Below are 15,668 nucleotides of genomic sequence, written 5' to 3'. Positions count from 1 at the left end.
TCCCTGCACTGGAAGCAGACAGACAGCACCAGCCTGTGGAGGAAACAGAAGCACCTACCGCAGTGTAGGGAGGAACTAAAGTTAATGTGCAGAGCGACAGTGACGTCTGTGGGATCAAACGGACATAGAAAGGCCATATACAAATTTTAATACAAATATCTATAAAAATCAGAAAAGTGAAGTTGCATTTTAGTTTCAAATAGAACTTTCAGGGAAGTTACAACTAATACAGTTTCCTTAATTATTCCAGTGGGAGAAACACGAGTTTGCATCATCCCTACACCTTGTTTCGCACTGTTGGGCTACAGTGGAAAACACCATAGAGCAGCACCTGCTGCATGGACAATGCCTGCAATTCAGTTACAAAAATAATGGCTACTTTCCATGGTAAAGGGCAAGGTTCCAACAGCCTTAGGAGGAGTTAGAGGAACACCGCTGGAGGAGTAAAGTGTGACAAGTGTCACAGACACGGACGGGTTTAGGGTACGATGGCAGCGCCAGTTCGTTACTGGAACAAGTGTTGCAGAAGATGTCCCCGCAGTTCCTGCAGTGGTGCTGCAAACACAGGGTTACAATCAAAACAATGCCAGAAAACCCAGCACGAGGGAGAGTGAAATCAGACCTCAGAGAAGCTTTTGGAGCAGACTGACATCACCCTCCACTCCCAACAGTCCCAGCCCTCTCCACAGCTCTGCTCTGCTGTGATCCCTGCACAGCCCAGCTGCCCACCCAGGCTGGAGGAGCTGCTCTGCTGCTGCTCTGCAGCCCACCAAGCAGGCAGCCCCTGCTTCCAGCAGAGCTCTATGGGAGGAGAGCTGGTGCCTGGGCTGCTGGGGACCCCATGCAGCCACCTCCAGCTGTCCCAACCCACCAGCAGGAGCCCAGCACTGAGGCACAGAGCACTCAGACCTCCACCAGGGAGGGGAGGAGAACACAGCACAAGAGAATTCAGGCCCCAACAGCTCCCTACCAAGCACAGCAACACTATTTTTAGCATAGGAAATGCCGAATTACTTCTCCCTGTAGTTATCATGCCAACCAGATCTGGAACGGAAACATCTTCCCCAGCAAACAACAGCACAGTTTCTGTTTTCCGTGACAAAAGGAAACAACAAGGCACCGAACACCACTACCTTCCTTCTGGAGATCGAGAACTCCTTGTCACATTGCTTGCAGTGTGTGGCTTCATCATCCTTCAGCCAGGTATGACCCTAGAAAATGGGAACAAAAAGTCACTGCAGATACAAGTTCATTTCTAAAATACAATTCAAGGGCAGTTTGCCAATGGTGGTCATGTTTTTCCACAGCCACCTTTGGGAGTGGGGTAACCAGGGTGAAATGTGTATGTTCAGTTATATCACCTGTGAGGTGTAAGTACCTTTAGTGCTTTATTGACTTCTTTAATATCTTCCATCTTCAGCTTCGATCTGAAAAATAACGAACAAAATGATTCCCTCTGCATGATTTTACCTTCAGGCACGTTCCCTCTGACCTGCAGTCCCACTGCCAGCCACTGAATTGGAACTGATTCTTCAGTCAATTCCGTGCTCAGTATCACCAGGAAACCTTTGTCATTGTCACCTCAGGGTTTGCCCCTTTTCAGTATATTCAGAGGAACGTGGGACAAGCACAGTTCCTCTCTGAGAACTAAGCATTTCCTGTACTGGTTCCCATCTTGGCCATCTTAGTCACGCAAGGATCTCTCCTCGCTTTTATTTCATAGCTGTTCGGTTCCCTGCACATAGGAGCTGCCTCCTGAACTTCTCAGGTTTATTAACACACTGGATGTGTTCTAAAATGATCTGTATCAGCAAGGTTCTCCCTCCTCCACGCCACTTCCAGGAGTTCAGTTTCTAGGACTTACTGGCTGAGATGAAGTCCCATTTCCTGCAGAGCTTGCTCCTGCTCCTCACAGACCTTCTCTAACTGCTGCTTCTCATCTTGCAGTTTTCTCAGTTCCTACAAAATCAAGCACAAACCCAGGTTTGACCTATCACCTCGGTCAGTCTGTCCAAGCTACCCAAGCAGTTCACACGAGTAAGCTCCTTACAACGCTACCTATTTCTAAGGTGTGATTTTTAGAATGTGTGTGAACTACCCATGGGCTCTGCACAAACTGTTAACCAGATGTACCAGAGAGAGGAAGATTTTCAGGCTTTAAACCTCCTTGAGCATTGCTGGAGTGCAGCAATGCTGTGCCTGCACATGAGTGTAGACACAGACACTGGTGTACAATTGTGTCTTCAAAATCTAAACTCCCAGACAGCAGAAAATGCTTGAAAACGTGTTTTTAGGTTTGTTTAAACACAGTTGTGAGACCTCCCACAGTCACCGAAAGCCATGAACCTGCCACTCTATGTGAACAGGGCTGTCTCACCAGGGGACAGCAGAGGAGCTTTGTGTCCCCAGCTATCCCATCTCAGCTGCAGCTCCTGAACAGCCGCGGCTCACTCAAGTGGCTGAGGCAGGGCAGGGAGCTGGAGGTGGCTGAGGAGGCTGCTTGGCTTTTGTCAGGCCTGAGCCCTGTATTAGCATCTCATGTGCAGACTTGTCTTACATCAGCCAAGCTTTGGAAGCCCTCAGAGGAAACCTTCTACTGCAGATACAAATGCAGCGTTGGTGCTGAGTCAGCTTCAGCCCTCAAGTTGCGCTGTGCGTACCTTTTTCAGTCCTTCCATTTGCTGCAGTTCTGTTTTAAGCAGGGTGGTAGCATCCTTCTCCTGGTGTAGTTCTCTTTGCAAAGTCTGTCTCTGTTCCTTTTCAGACTTTAATTCCTTTTCCAGAGTTGAGCTATTTAAAAAGAATTCATTCTAAGAAATCCTATAGCAGAAAAATACCTCACAGCACTTAGTGATAGCGACAGTATGAGAAGCAAAAGCCTAGTCCACAAGAGGGCAAAAACTTGAGTGGTGTTCTGGGAAAGAACGGGGGTGCTATGGCAGCAGACATCGAAAGCTGTATTAGCATTTTCAGGTCACAGAAAACAAGCAGCAGTGAATGGCTAGAAGAAAAAAGGAAAAAAAACCAAACCAAAACCCCAAACCCAATCCCCACAGGTGCGTACTCAACCCCGTGTTTAAACTGCCATGTTTAAAAAAGACACTCTACTATGAACCCCAAACCACTCCAAGCCTCCAACCTGTTTGCATGCCAGTCACTTGCTCAGCCTACAACCATGACCATGTCTATTTAGTGGAAAAGCAATGGAAAGCTCCAAGGCCACTCAGAATGGGCAGACTTCCACTGGCATTTCATGCTCTAAACTGGATGTTCTGGAAAAAAAACAAACATTTCCAACCCCTCCTGCTACCTGTGCTATACAGAAGGGCTGTGCTTTCCTAGGTCAGTACTTGCCAAACTCAGTATGAGCACCACAGGAGCAGAAAGCACTTCTTAAAGCAATGGCAGAAGGGAAGTTAAAAACCACGATGAGACAAAATACCATTTACTGTCCATCTGGGACATCTGCTGCCGGCAGGAATCAAGCCTCCCAGCGAGCTCTTGCTTCATCTTGTTGCACCTTTCTTCCGCAGCCTGCCTTGCCTTTTCTGCATGTTGCAATCTGCAAAGGAACAAACATGTTAATTCACATGCTCCTTACCCACACCCTCTCATTCTGCTCTTTTAGATTTACCACTCAGAGCTTTGTAAAAGCTTAAACTGAAAATGCTAATGGAGAAAAAAAGCCACAAACCACCACCAGGAAAGCCTCCAACTGTTCCTGCACACACTCCCCCCTGCCCCAAAGCTGAAGTCCTACCTGTCCTTAAACTAAAGTCAACATGTTTTCAAAACAGACTGCCTATGGAAAGGGCTATGGTGTTTGAATGGGTCAATATGGACATGTTTGCCTGGGAAAAGAGAACAGGCAAGCGTTGGGGGTGACAAGGAGGAGGAAGGAAAAGGAACATTGTGCTGACACACATGCCCAGAGGTCTATGGGAGGTGTATAGAAGGTCATCCTTTCAGCTGGAAACTTTCTACTGACTCCAGTGTTGACTTTTCGGAATCTAATTATTACCTCTCTTCCATTTGTTTCATAGAGGACATCATCTCATTTGTTTTTCCTTCAAAGGAGGATATTGCTTCTGTTTTCTGTTGTAATGAGCACTCTGCATTCTGTAGGAATAAGGGAACAGACATTCCAGATAATATATTTCAGTTCTCTAAAGCACAAAGTGTTATGTTTAATGAATGTCTGCCACTAGATAAAGAATGTTCGGCTTGTTAGAGGCCATGACTGGGTCTAGCTGGAATGTACAAACAAAATGCTGGTAACGCCAGAGCAGACACTCCTCAACTTGTTTTTGTAAGAGCTCAGCAAAAAAAAACCTTAACGGTACTAAGTTCTGACCTGTGAGATCAGCTACAAGCCCAAAACCTTCCCTTTAGAAACAAACTTGAAGAAAGAAATTCTCAGATTCAATTGACAGGGCCAATTATGATCTGAATGTAACAACTGCACTCAGTGGGCATGGAATCAGGAAGCCAAATAAAACAAGTAACGCTTTGGAAAGCAAAGGCCTCCCTCAGCACTGGGGTTCCACTGGCCATTGCCTGGCAAGTTTCTGTGCATCTCTGGAGCAGCCAAAGGCCTGAACGGGCATCAGGGAACAGTCCATAAAATTGAGAGAAATCTCTTCTGCATTCGTGGCCCCAGCTATGGCAGGGGAGGTTTAATTGAGCTCTCACTTCATTAAGGGAGACAAGCTCTGCATGTTTTGTGTGAATACTCCTCCATCGCTTCCCTGCCTGTATGTTTTGTCCAATTGAAAAATCAAGACAAAACAAGATAAAAAAAAACCCCACCCAAACAACAGAAAGACACAAAACCATCCCCAAACCCCTGCAGTAGATATGACAAAGGAGAGTCTAAAAACTGCAAGGGCAGGAAAAGACTGAGGAAGGGAGACATGCCCAGAAAGCAAGTTTTCCTCTTCTCTAGCCATCTTACCTCTGGAAAGCCAGGTCTTATACCAAAAGGGGTGTAACAAAATACCTAAACCCATCCAAAAACTTTCTGGTAGCTCCAGAGGCCAGACTGAGCACAGAGTTCCTCCCTCCTCAAATCCTGTGTTGCCTTTCCATCGCCTATAGCACTCAGCTGACCATCTGGGTACAGACTGCAGATACACAAAAATACTCAAGTTTTCCATTGGTTTAGGGAGGCCTATTGTTGGTTTAACACAGTAAACAGCATTAAATATGGTGCAGGTGAAAGGCAAGACAACACAACATGGATGGGAAGCAGCAGCAAGACAGTTCTAGGCTGCAGTAAGTCAATTTTTAAAGACTAATTGTTTACTGGTTAGGACAAAAGACTCTTGCAAACACCTTCTCCCCTGGGAGAGCTCTCCATTTGTCTCAGCATTTGTTGATGATCCTGTGCAGCACATCCAAGGAAACCCCCTTTCTTTCCAAACATACCAAATATCATACCAATAATGAAGTATAATGAAAAAATGAAACAATTCCTTCTACAATTTTAAAATATTCTCAAGAAAATTGTGGCATCTTAAGTATTCCTTCCGGTTCATATAAGTGCGTTTGCAACCCCAGTGCATGTTTATAATGTAAAGATCAGGACTACAGCTGCTCTTTCTCTTCACTCTGTACATACCTGAGATTTGTGAAACATCTGCAGGTTTATAGCCTTCACTTCTTCTAACTGTTGGCGAAGTGCAACTAAAGTGTCTTGTTTTTCATGAGTATCTTTCTCCAGAAGTTTCATGGCAATCTCCATTTCTGTTTTCATTCCAATTTGCAGTTCCAACTCTTTCTCTAGTTCCTTACAAAGAGGTTTTCCAGTTACAGCTATGTGGTCATATGTCAGAGATATGCATTTCCAAAACCCATTTAGCCAACCCCATACAGAAACAATGTCCTAGTCTGAGGTAATGTAGAGCTATGACTACAGAAGAAGTAGGTTTTAAATGATACCTTAAGTTAATAAAACCAAATTCTTATTTCAGCTCTTCAGTTCAGGGCAAGGGTGCAGCCCTGCTGGCATGAAGTACAGAGCTCAGTGTAACTTAGCAGCCTGTCAACTGAAGCATTTCTCCTGGCAGCTGGACTTCAGCTGACTTAGATCCATCTGCTTCAGCAAGCCTGGGCAGCCTCTTCGCCAGCCACAAATTAGCAGTAACTGTGCAAATGATGTGCATGTACCACATTTCCTTCCCTAAAGACAGCTGCTTCTCTGTGTTTTGATCTTAGTCTCTGCTATAATAATGCTGGTAGGTTCTTAAAAAGGGAAAGACCTTTTATTTTCAGCATTCCAAAAGCCCCAATTCCCAGTTCCTTACAGACACTATTAATAACCAATTCCTACTTGCAATTCCTTTATGAATTCTGAATAGCTGCAAAAAGTGCATAGCACACATGTTGTATTTGTAATGCTCCCTTAAAGGATGCGGAATCCTGGATCTTTCATTTCAATTTCTATAGTTAAGTTTCCTTACCAGCCTAATTTTTTTTTCTTCTTTCAACTGCTTCCAGACATCACTGTACATTTCATCAAGGCCCTGGCGTGACTGCTTGTAAGTATCCAACTCTACTTTTGTATCCTCCTTTGTTACCTACAAGAAACATCAGCAAAAAAGCCACATAAGATCACAGAGCTATGTATCTAAAGCATGCCTTAGAAGTACTGTGTCACACACAAGAACTTAGGAGTTATTCCAAGTAAAATCCCACTATTTTACAGTTACAAGCTGGCAAATGTTAATAAGCTGAAATTTCAAAGAACAGAATAAAAATAAAAAGAAACCATTCTAATACTTTTACTGTTTTCTCCCTCTTCAAGCATATGTTTAAATGTGTAGTAAAGAACAGCAAAATCTAACGCCTGTGCATACAATACACAAGAACAGTGATCTATACAGCATCTTGCCAAACTGTGCTTAGCATTGCAGTTCAAAGTGCTGTTGAGGGCACTAACTACAGCTAATCAAGAGATCGCTTATTTCAAGGAGCCATCATCTTTAACTGGGTGTCCCACCTCTACGCTTTTTTCACTGCGTTCACGAATCAATTCATTCTGTTGTTTTAGCTGCTGCTGCTCCTCCTGAAGTGATCCGATTCGGTCAGTGGCCGCTGCGAGCTGTTTTCAAAGAGAACATACCTATATTTAATCACTGTGCAGGCATGCAACATCTGGAGGAATTCTAAAGTCAATAGCTCAGCCTTTGTAGCAGGTTGCACTGCTCACTTCCCCTTTCATCCCCTTCATTCTCCCCGAAAGCTGCCTGGCCCTTTTGCAGCCACTTTCACTGAACAGCCCAAATTAATGGGCCCACCAACATTTGTTCACTTGTCCTCTGCTTCACTCCCTCATCAATTAGTTTTAAATATTAACTGTGCAAAGAAATGCATCCTGGTGTAAAAGGCGAAAATCCACCAGAGATCACAGATCTGTGTATTCATTCTGGTATGAACTAGAAGTCACACAGCAAGTCAGGGATGACATTCACTGGGGGAACCTTATGGCATTTTCAAGAGGAGATACCCCAAAAAGTATCAGAAACTGGACTATACAGATACAAATATATGTGTGTACCTATATACAGATACACCTCGCTCCCCACATCCACCCATGTCATGCATACTGCTAGACTCTCTTTTAGTTCCCAGTTAGAAAAGATTTCCTAATTGAAGTGTGATTCTTCTGTTTTTCCAAGTTCTGTTAACTCACATAAGCAGAAGAAAGAGGGACAAGTCATGTTCATTACAGTGACAGTTTTGGGTGGGGACACCATTGCCAGACAAAAACCTGATTAAGGAAACCCTGTCTACCATATAGGCACTCCAAAGCATTTTAACAACTAACATAATGTGGAAGGTCTCCACAAAGCCTTTCCCACATGACAACCCATGCCAGTCCTACCGATTCCTCCACATTCCACCAGTGTCAACTCAAACATTTCAGGTCTAAGGTATATTCTCAGGGAGTTTTGCCTTTGCTTTTGGTAAAGAGCTATGAGAAATATTTAACAGAGGAGATACAAACCTCTTCCTGGAGTTTTGAATTGGTCTTTTCTAAACAGTCTATTTTGTTCTGAAGATCTGCAACTGTGCAACTGCAGCCAGAAAGAAAAGATGCATAAAACAACAGAAGTGCCAATGTTCCACATTTATTCCTATCCTCAACCATACTTCTACCATCTTGCATTTGTTAACAAAGAAATACTTTCATGAGCTGGCAAAAAATCCAGAGGAAGGACAACAGTTCCTCTTAAGCTCCAAGATGACTGTGTATTTCTTGACATTTGGCAGCCTACTGTATTAACTGGCAGCCCTGCTCAGGCTTAGCTTTTGCAGTCTTAACACCTCTTGTGTTCAAGAGGGTAAGTGAGGCCTGCTCATCCCAAAGAGCAACCTATGGCAAAAGAATAGAGACTCTTCCTTTAAAGAATGAATTTCCAGATGCACTTTTAATAGTTTCTCTTGCAAAAGTAGCTCCAAAATCTCAAAAGAAGTAAAAAAGAAGTATAGTTACACAGACTTTTTTGCATTTCATGTGCCATCAGAGGAGTAAGATTACAAAATGAAACTAAGATTCTGGGAAATAATCAGAAAAGGCATTTCAGTATCAGACAAAAATCTACAAGACTGACAGCAGAGACATTCAAAGCCATACCAGAAAACTAAGCAGGACAAGTGTTTGTACATTAGAAGAGCGGAAAATCCCACCTTAGATGTCGGTTCAGTTCTTCCACATAATGCTTCTGGTCAAGGACAGCTGTAATCCCTCCATCTCTAGTTGTAAAAGTGAGAATTTATTGATTAAGAAGAAATCCCTTCATTCTAAAAGGCTAGTTTGTACCAGGGTTTTCAGCACAGACCTGCACACTGAGTGCCAGAAGTACACAAACTACCAAGTCCGCTGCATTCACGACAGTGCTTCTAACAGTTGCAGTCTCTAACCCAACTAATGTTTCACCTAAAACTAGGATTTTTTCCCTTGTAACTTATCTTTCCCACACAGACAACTACTAAATTGAGAGCATTTCTGAAACAGCACTTAAGAAACAAAGCAGTGATTTAGTACTGGGTGACTTGGCATCTTGTAAAACCAAATAAAACCCACAATCTAAAACTCTGGGTGCTTTTAATTTGGTCCCAGCTCAAGACACAAACTCTCCACACTGTTGTTAGAAGTACCATGGGCTCAGCTTTTAAAAGTTAGCACTTTTGTTTAAATAACAAAATTTATTTTGGATTCTTTTTTTTGATGACTAAAAGAGTTTGACATCTCCAATACTCGTGTGCTGCCACAGACTGACAGGTTTGTTTGACAAAACCCGTAAGAATTTACAATCACTAATTCACCATACTTACTGTTTGCCATCACTGTCCTGGGTTTCTTTAAGGTACAAGGAAAAATCAATCACTCCAACCTGAAAGAATATATTTAAGGTATTAACACGCCTTCCCAGTGCAATTCTGTGTTGCAGCAGGCATTCCTTTGTATTTGGAAAAAGGTAAAAACCTGAAGTTTAAGTGTAGACAGGGAAGATAATACCTACATTCTTCAGAGCTGAAGCAAACATGCAAGCATCCAAATAGTTATATCTGGTGTGCTCAGTTTCCTGGCAGTTATTTGAGAGCATTTCCATAAACTGCTACTTAGAAACGGATACTTATGTACTATTTTGATTCAACACAGGCCATTCTGGACAGAATTCTGGACCCATCTCAATAAAGTATTTACAGATATGCTTAATTCTACTACAGTCTTATACTGATTGATCTCATTTAAGCATTAATCTTTACCTGTGAATCCAAGTCTTCTCCTTTTAAGCAAAGGTTTGCATCAATAACATTCAGTCCAACCAGCAGACCCACAATGACTGCTCCTTCCTCCTCCATCATCAATGCATCAGGTTCATAAAATTCACTAGAAGAAATAAGATATCACTACACATCAAGATTATTATGATATTTTCATCACCGAAATCATATGAACAGTATGAAGCTCAGCTGATCAGCCCCTTCTCACTAACTTATTGTACAAGGCAGAAGATGCAGAACTCTTACAGAAAATATTGTTCTTGTAGGTTTACTGCAAAAAACAGTTAACAACTTGCTCCTCTGTGGGTTGTAAGAACAAGCTTAAACAGGTCAATTATTGACCTATTACTACAACAAAACAAGATTTCAGTGATTCAGTGAATTCAATCTACCTGTGTCTGTACTGTTACCTCAATAGATGCTTATGGTCCAAGAGTACTTTGAGATAATCTGCCAGCTTCTTTTGCATGAGCGCTAGATAAAGCCAAGCCCTTCCTCTTCCCACAGCAGTCCTAAAAGGAAAAGTTGCACGTTTTGGTAAAAACAAAACAAAGGGAGATGAAGTTTGCTGAAGTTTGAAGTTTACTGAAAATACAAAAAGTAATAATAATAAAAATCTTGGGGAAATGAAATGCTGTTTCCAGAACACAAAGCTTCATCAAAGGGAAAGTATATTGTAAAGTCTTCCTCACTTGGAAAGACACACATATTTTCAGCTACTACCATAACCCGACTATTGATGCATCCTAGCCTTGAAACAAGTCTCTTTGCATCATCCTGAATTACCCACATTGAATACTACTAGAACATGCACAAAGTGACATGAAAAATAAAAGCAAGGGAAAGAAGAAGGAAAATGCATGTAAAGACTTTCCAGTTATTTTTAGCAAGGTGATAGGAGCTTCCAGATTCTGTTTTTAAACTTGCAGCATTATCTGAATCAGCAGCACTGCATATTTTGAAATATCCCCTTACTTCTTGAAGAAGTCAATGCCTCCTACATATCCTGTTTTATTCTTTGGGTGTAAGAGCTCATTAAGGAAGGCGAGAGGCTACAAGAAGGATTCTTTTTTTTTCCCAGAAGTATAAATGAAATGCGTCATCCCCAACAACCAACTTACTTCAACTCTGGCAGATTTTTAACACTAGTTGCTATATCTGATGCTTCAGGACAAAGTTTTTCCACTAGCTCCAAAGGACCAAAAAACGATTTGTTCTGTCCAATAAAAGTCTTCTTCACTAGAAGGAGTATACAGAGAAGTTTGTGAGGTAAAGTGACAGCTTTCCAACCCCAAAATTATAGATTTCAGTCTACCTTTTGTTTTACAGCTCCTGATACGTCAATGAAAAAGGGGGTATTAAAAATACCTTGACAGTTTAGGAGGCACAAAATACAGGGCACAGAAGGCAAGGGCAGGTAGGGACAGGACAAGGGGAATGGCTTTAAACTGACAGAGGGGAGATTGAGATGAGCTCTTAGGCAGAAGCTGTTCCCTGTGAGGGTGCTGAGGCGCTGGCACAGGGTGCCCAGAGAAGCTGTGGCTGCCCCATCCCTGGCAGTGTTCAAGGCCAGGCTGGACACAGGGGCTTGGAGCAAGCTGCTCTAGTGGAAGGTGTCCCTGCCCGTGGCAGGGGTTTGGAACTAGATGAGCTTTAAGGTCCCCTCCATCCCAAATCATTCTATGATTCTATCTGTAATACGAATGAGCATTATACAGTGTACGTGATTAATATCAGCATCACACAGGACTCAAACTGGAGACACGGGGGGAGGAGGGGGGGGAAACACAACAGAAACTCATGGATCTGCCTCTCCTGGTGCGGCAGCTGGGGCCGGTGTGGGGAGTGGGCGCCCACCTTTCAGCCCATGCTTGAGGCAGTGCTCCAGCACCACGAAGAACTGCTGCAAGGGCGGGAAGTCCGAGTCCAGCGTTCGGCCCAGGCTCAGGGCCGACTGGATCAGGGTCTTGATGCTGAGCTTCATCATGTTCATGAGGTTGGCGCGCTCCTCCATGGCGTGACACCGTGCACCTGCGTCGGGAGACATGGGTGGAGGAAGAAAAGCTGCTTTTAGAGCCGCAGTCCAGAACCCCTCAGCGCTGACGAGAGCGATGCTTTCCCGTCTCGATCTCTGTCTTGCGGAGGTGAACGGCTTCCGAAGAGCTGGGTGTAAGGCACGAGTGAACCCCCCCACCCAACACCTGTACGCGCGGATCTAGAGCGGTCATCGTGGGGACCGGGGCCGCTGCCCGAGCCCTGCCGCTCTCCGACCCCGCCGCCACGGCCCCCCACTGGGGGGAACCAGACCCCCGGACCCGGGCCTAGCGCCACCTCAGCGCCCGCGGGCGGGGGCCCTACCTGAGTGGCGGGCGCGGTGCCGCAGGGCAGGCCCCGCCCCCGTTACCGCGGCAACGGCTCACGCACCACCACGACCACCGACCCCCGGGAGATCTCGCGAGACAGAACGAGGTGAGGGCGGGCTGCGCGCTGCGCCAGGCGCCATTTTGGAAAGAGGTTGTGGTGGCTGAAGCGGGCGGTGGTGCTGAGCCGGGTAGGTGATGCTCCTCCTCGGCCCTGAGGAGAGGGCGAGGCGAAAACAGGCTGCCAGCTACCGCTTTGCCTTCAGTCAACAACAAGTTCTCAGAGACGCTGCCTGCTGCGGACCACTGGCTACCTAAATGGTGGTTTTGAGCAAACGCTGATGCATTAGGAGAATCCTGCTGTCACCTGTGGGTCAAACATGGCTGTACTCCTTTGCAGAAATAGCCGTTGTGGAAGAACAAGGATTAAAAAGTCTGTGATAGTTAGAATTTTTGGTGTCGATATTGTGATGTTACACATTGGGAACAGAAAAAAGCTGACTGCAGAAACACAAAAGTCAGTGACTTTTTTTGGGTACTGGGGTGTTTCAGGAGTAATGCCAGCTTATTTTGATGGTTTCCTGAATTTTTTACTTTATGATGGCTTGTGAGCTGTGCTCAGGGTACACACATTGTATTACCCACAAGACAAATCAACAATCCAACCAACCAACCATGAAATGTGTTTTCTGAATATAAATTTAAGTAAGGGTTTGTATTCCTTGAATAGTATTTTTAGACTGTTGCAAATTTACAGTCAACCACATCTGTAAAACTGTACAAGTTTGTACATGTAAAATAGACAGGTATGTAGACAAAATAGACACAAGCCTCAAAGACTGGGAATTGGGTTGCCCAAGTGAAAAGATCACAGACATTATGCTGCAATCCTTAAGAATGAAGTCACAGTCCTGTATCTCATTGAGCAGATTCATTTTAACATCTTTTTGAAGCCCCACCTTGATTACTGTAATTACTCCGCACACTTTGAAGTCAGAAAACACGGAAGCAAAGCGGGCAGTTCTCCATCTCTCGGTCTTTAAGGCTACAAGTCTTTCTGGAGTTGTATTTAGATCTGTAGCTCCCTGCCTTCTCTACAAGGCAGGACACCGTTTCTTCAATGGCAGACTGGCTTTATGATCTGCCTTTCTGTATGTCCAGCTGACTGCAGTGTACAGCACAGTTTACATGGGATCAACAGAGATGAAGTAGCAGGCAGAGGTTATAAGATCTCTGGGGAAAAGATGGCAGCAGAGAATGAGTTGCTAGTTTTCCACATGTGGTCTTGCAGGCCTCAGCTTATTCCTTAAAAATACCTGCTTTCAATTGTATTTATAGTGCTTGGGGGAGGTAGTGTTTTAATCTCTTACTTTACAGACAAGGATCTGGCAGATTATGGTAAAAGTTCTATTTAAGTGTGGGAGCTCCATTTCAGGCAAGAGAAGATGTTATTTCCCCTTGCCAAATGCTGCATGTTGTGTTGAATTACGTCTATGTACAGCATTATTCCAAATGCAGCTGAAGACGATGGATATTCTGCACATTGTCAGGTTGGATCCCGAGTGCTCAAGATGGGCTCCCAGGAAACAAATCTGTGAGAAGTCTGGTGTGAGGCTTAAGAGATGCAGGGAAAGAAAGAATCTAGGGTTTTCAGGACAGAATGAACCTTAAACTCTGGCTATGCAACACATGAATTTTCACAAAAAATAAAGAATCAGCAGTAGCTTATTTCACCATGAAGCAACAATCCATCCCCACAGAACTCCTGCTTGAATACTTAATACCATTAAAAACAAAAAGGTCAGCACCAGTTAGCAAACCTGAGCCCCACTGCTCCAAAACCATTATACGCTGCACTGAGACCCTGGAGAGCAAGACTCCAGGCCCAGTCACTGCTACATTTAATGTTTTTGTTCCATGTTATGAACATAATCTAGATTTATAATTTATAGGGATTTATAATTAATAATTTCCATACCAACTAAAGCCCTTTAAGTTCAGTTCAAAGAGACTAGTTCCATAAATCTGTGTGGCTGCTAGATCCATACAGATGTGTAATAAAGCAAGATGTGGTTAAATAGAAGGCATTTTTAGTGTGGTTAAGAAGTAATTTATAACAAATCTGTATCTTAGTTCACTTGTGCCTTTTCTGACATGAAGCTATCCAAGAAGTGCAGCATAGCTCCTTCTCTGAGCCAGCACACCCAGAAGGATAAGGGGTTGATAGATCACTTATGGAGCAGTGAAGCTGCTGCTGACGTGAACTTTAAGGGAGAGGGCAGAGAGGAACCAAATAAAAGCTGACTGCATAAAACTAACATCCATTTCCCCCAATATATTTAGACTTCAGAATTTTTCTGATAATAATAAATTCTGTTAAATTCCCCACCTGTGTTGTTTTTCCAGATTTGCTTAAATAAAACTCTGCAGCATCAGACTGTTAACAATAATTCAAAGTAATAACCATGCATCACTGGCGCTAATCAGCAGCACTTACAGGAGCAAAGTTATTTGCGCACCATTAAAGCAAGTTTACTAAATAAGCATAACCATACTTGTTTTTGCTGTGCTGTCATTGCTGACTGGTTTGGACATGAATCCTACCAAAGATGCAGACTTCAGAGCGTGGCCATAGCTCAGCGCTAAGTTTTCCGAGGCTTTCTTGGCCAGCGACAGGATGGGCGCAGACCACCTCCCTTCTTCCGTTCTCCCTTGTTCCTGGTTTTTCAGCTCGGTCGCGTTTGGGATCTGGGTTTTGTCAATGATCTCAAAGTCTTCCTTTCCCTCCGCCGCAGATGCCGTGCAACTCTCCCCTTCAGCCATCTTTAACGTGTCATATGACACTAGTCCTGAGCAATCGAGCCGCGGCCCCGCTCCCGGCCCGCCGCAGGTACCCGCGGGCCCGCTCAGCCTTGGGAAAGCAGCTGCCCGCATAAGCAGGGCCGAAAGACAAAGGTGCCCAGCGCGGAGCAGCTTGCTTGGTGTGCAGAGCTAAAGGCTCTGGGGAGGAAAGAGTGAAGGGGGATGCGGAAGACCAAGAACGTTTACTTTTAAACAAGTTATGAAAGTAACGAAATTACACTTCACATCATTTTCTCTCTGTGTTCTCAAACATCATTTCCAGTTAGAAAATTTGTAGTATCTTTTGACATCACAGATTTATGCAGCTAGATTGTGACAAATTAAAGAAATCTCTATTACTTTGCCTGCAGTTCAAGTCACTTTATCTTGATTAGAATAGTGAGTTGGTGTGACAGGTTCACTGTTGTGAAAAGCGCTTGCTTGCATCACTGACATTACAAAATGGCTATAGGCAGTAAGGACACGTCATGAATGTATTTGGGCTGCATTTGGTAGAAAAGATCTGTCATGAAGGGGAACTGAAATTATCCTGGTATAAAAATTTCATCTTTTTTCATATCTTAAATATTGATGGAGTCTACTGATGCATGGCTTATTATCCATTTTTCCATCCAGCAACTCTATGTGCTTGAGATATGCCACTCATTAGCTATA

The 15,668-nt window shown here is 43.8% G+C and overlaps 1 protein-coding gene across 3 annotated transcripts; it reads right to left on the bottom strand.

Annotated features, from left to right (window-relative positions):
* Positions 1-114: 114 nt before the first annotated feature.
* RUFY1 (RUN and FYVE domain containing 1) lies at positions 115-15,038 on the bottom strand. Of its 3 annotated transcripts, none has more exons than XM_057409511.1 (18): positions 14,708-15,038; positions 11,650-11,823; positions 10,914-11,031; positions 10,203-10,304; positions 9,775-9,898; positions 9,340-9,398; positions 8,692-8,757; positions 8,009-8,078; positions 7,001-7,102; positions 6,462-6,578; positions 5,621-5,788; positions 4,022-4,119; positions 3,443-3,562; positions 2,661-2,790; positions 1,865-1,959; positions 1,379-1,427; positions 1,134-1,211; positions 115-555 (listed from the first exon to the last, which is right to left on the bottom strand). In XM_057409511.1, exons 1-18 carry the CDS (start codon positions 14,973-14,975, stop codon positions 412-414), a joined length of 2,082 nt encoding a protein of 693 aa, XP_057265494.1. In that variant the 5' UTR covers positions 14,976-15,038; the 3' UTR covers positions 115-411. The 3 variants fall into 3 exon arrangements, with proteins under 3 accessions (XP_057265494.1, XP_057265495.1, XP_057265496.1); XM_057409512.1 differs by having other exon boundaries at positions 14,757-14,889; XM_057409513.1 differs by lacking the exon at positions 14,708-15,038 and adding an exon at positions 11,994-12,064.
* Positions 15,039-15,668: the final 630 nt, after the last annotated feature.

Source organism: Pezoporus wallicus, unplaced genomic scaffold (assembly GCF_028554395.1).
Source record: "Pezoporus wallicus isolate ANWC-B61680 ecotype Strahan unplaced genomic scaffold, APGP_CSIRO_Pwel_v1 contig_8166, whole genome shotgun sequence".
NCBI classification, from domain to species: domain Eukaryota; kingdom Metazoa; phylum Chordata; class Aves; order Psittaciformes; family Psittacidae; genus Pezoporus; species Pezoporus wallicus.
Note: the sequence above shows the minus strand (reverse complement) of the source record. Positions and strands in the feature narration are given on the sequence as shown.

Excerpts from the sequence above, each read along its gene's own strand:
- RUFY1 (XM_057409511.1), bottom strand. The coding sequence starts at position 14,975 with ATGGCTGAAGGGGAGAGTTGCACGGCATCTGCGGCGGAGGGAAAGGAA. Across the intron at positions 8,079-8,691 it reads GAACTGAACCGACATCTAAG|TTGCACAGTTGCAGATCTTC; the intron begins GTGGGATTTTCC and ends TTCTGGCTGCAG. Across the intron at positions 5,789-6,461 it reads AAGAAAAAAAAATTAGGCTG|GAACTAGAGAAAGAGTTGGA; the intron begins GTAAGGAAACTT and ends CCTCTTTGTAAG.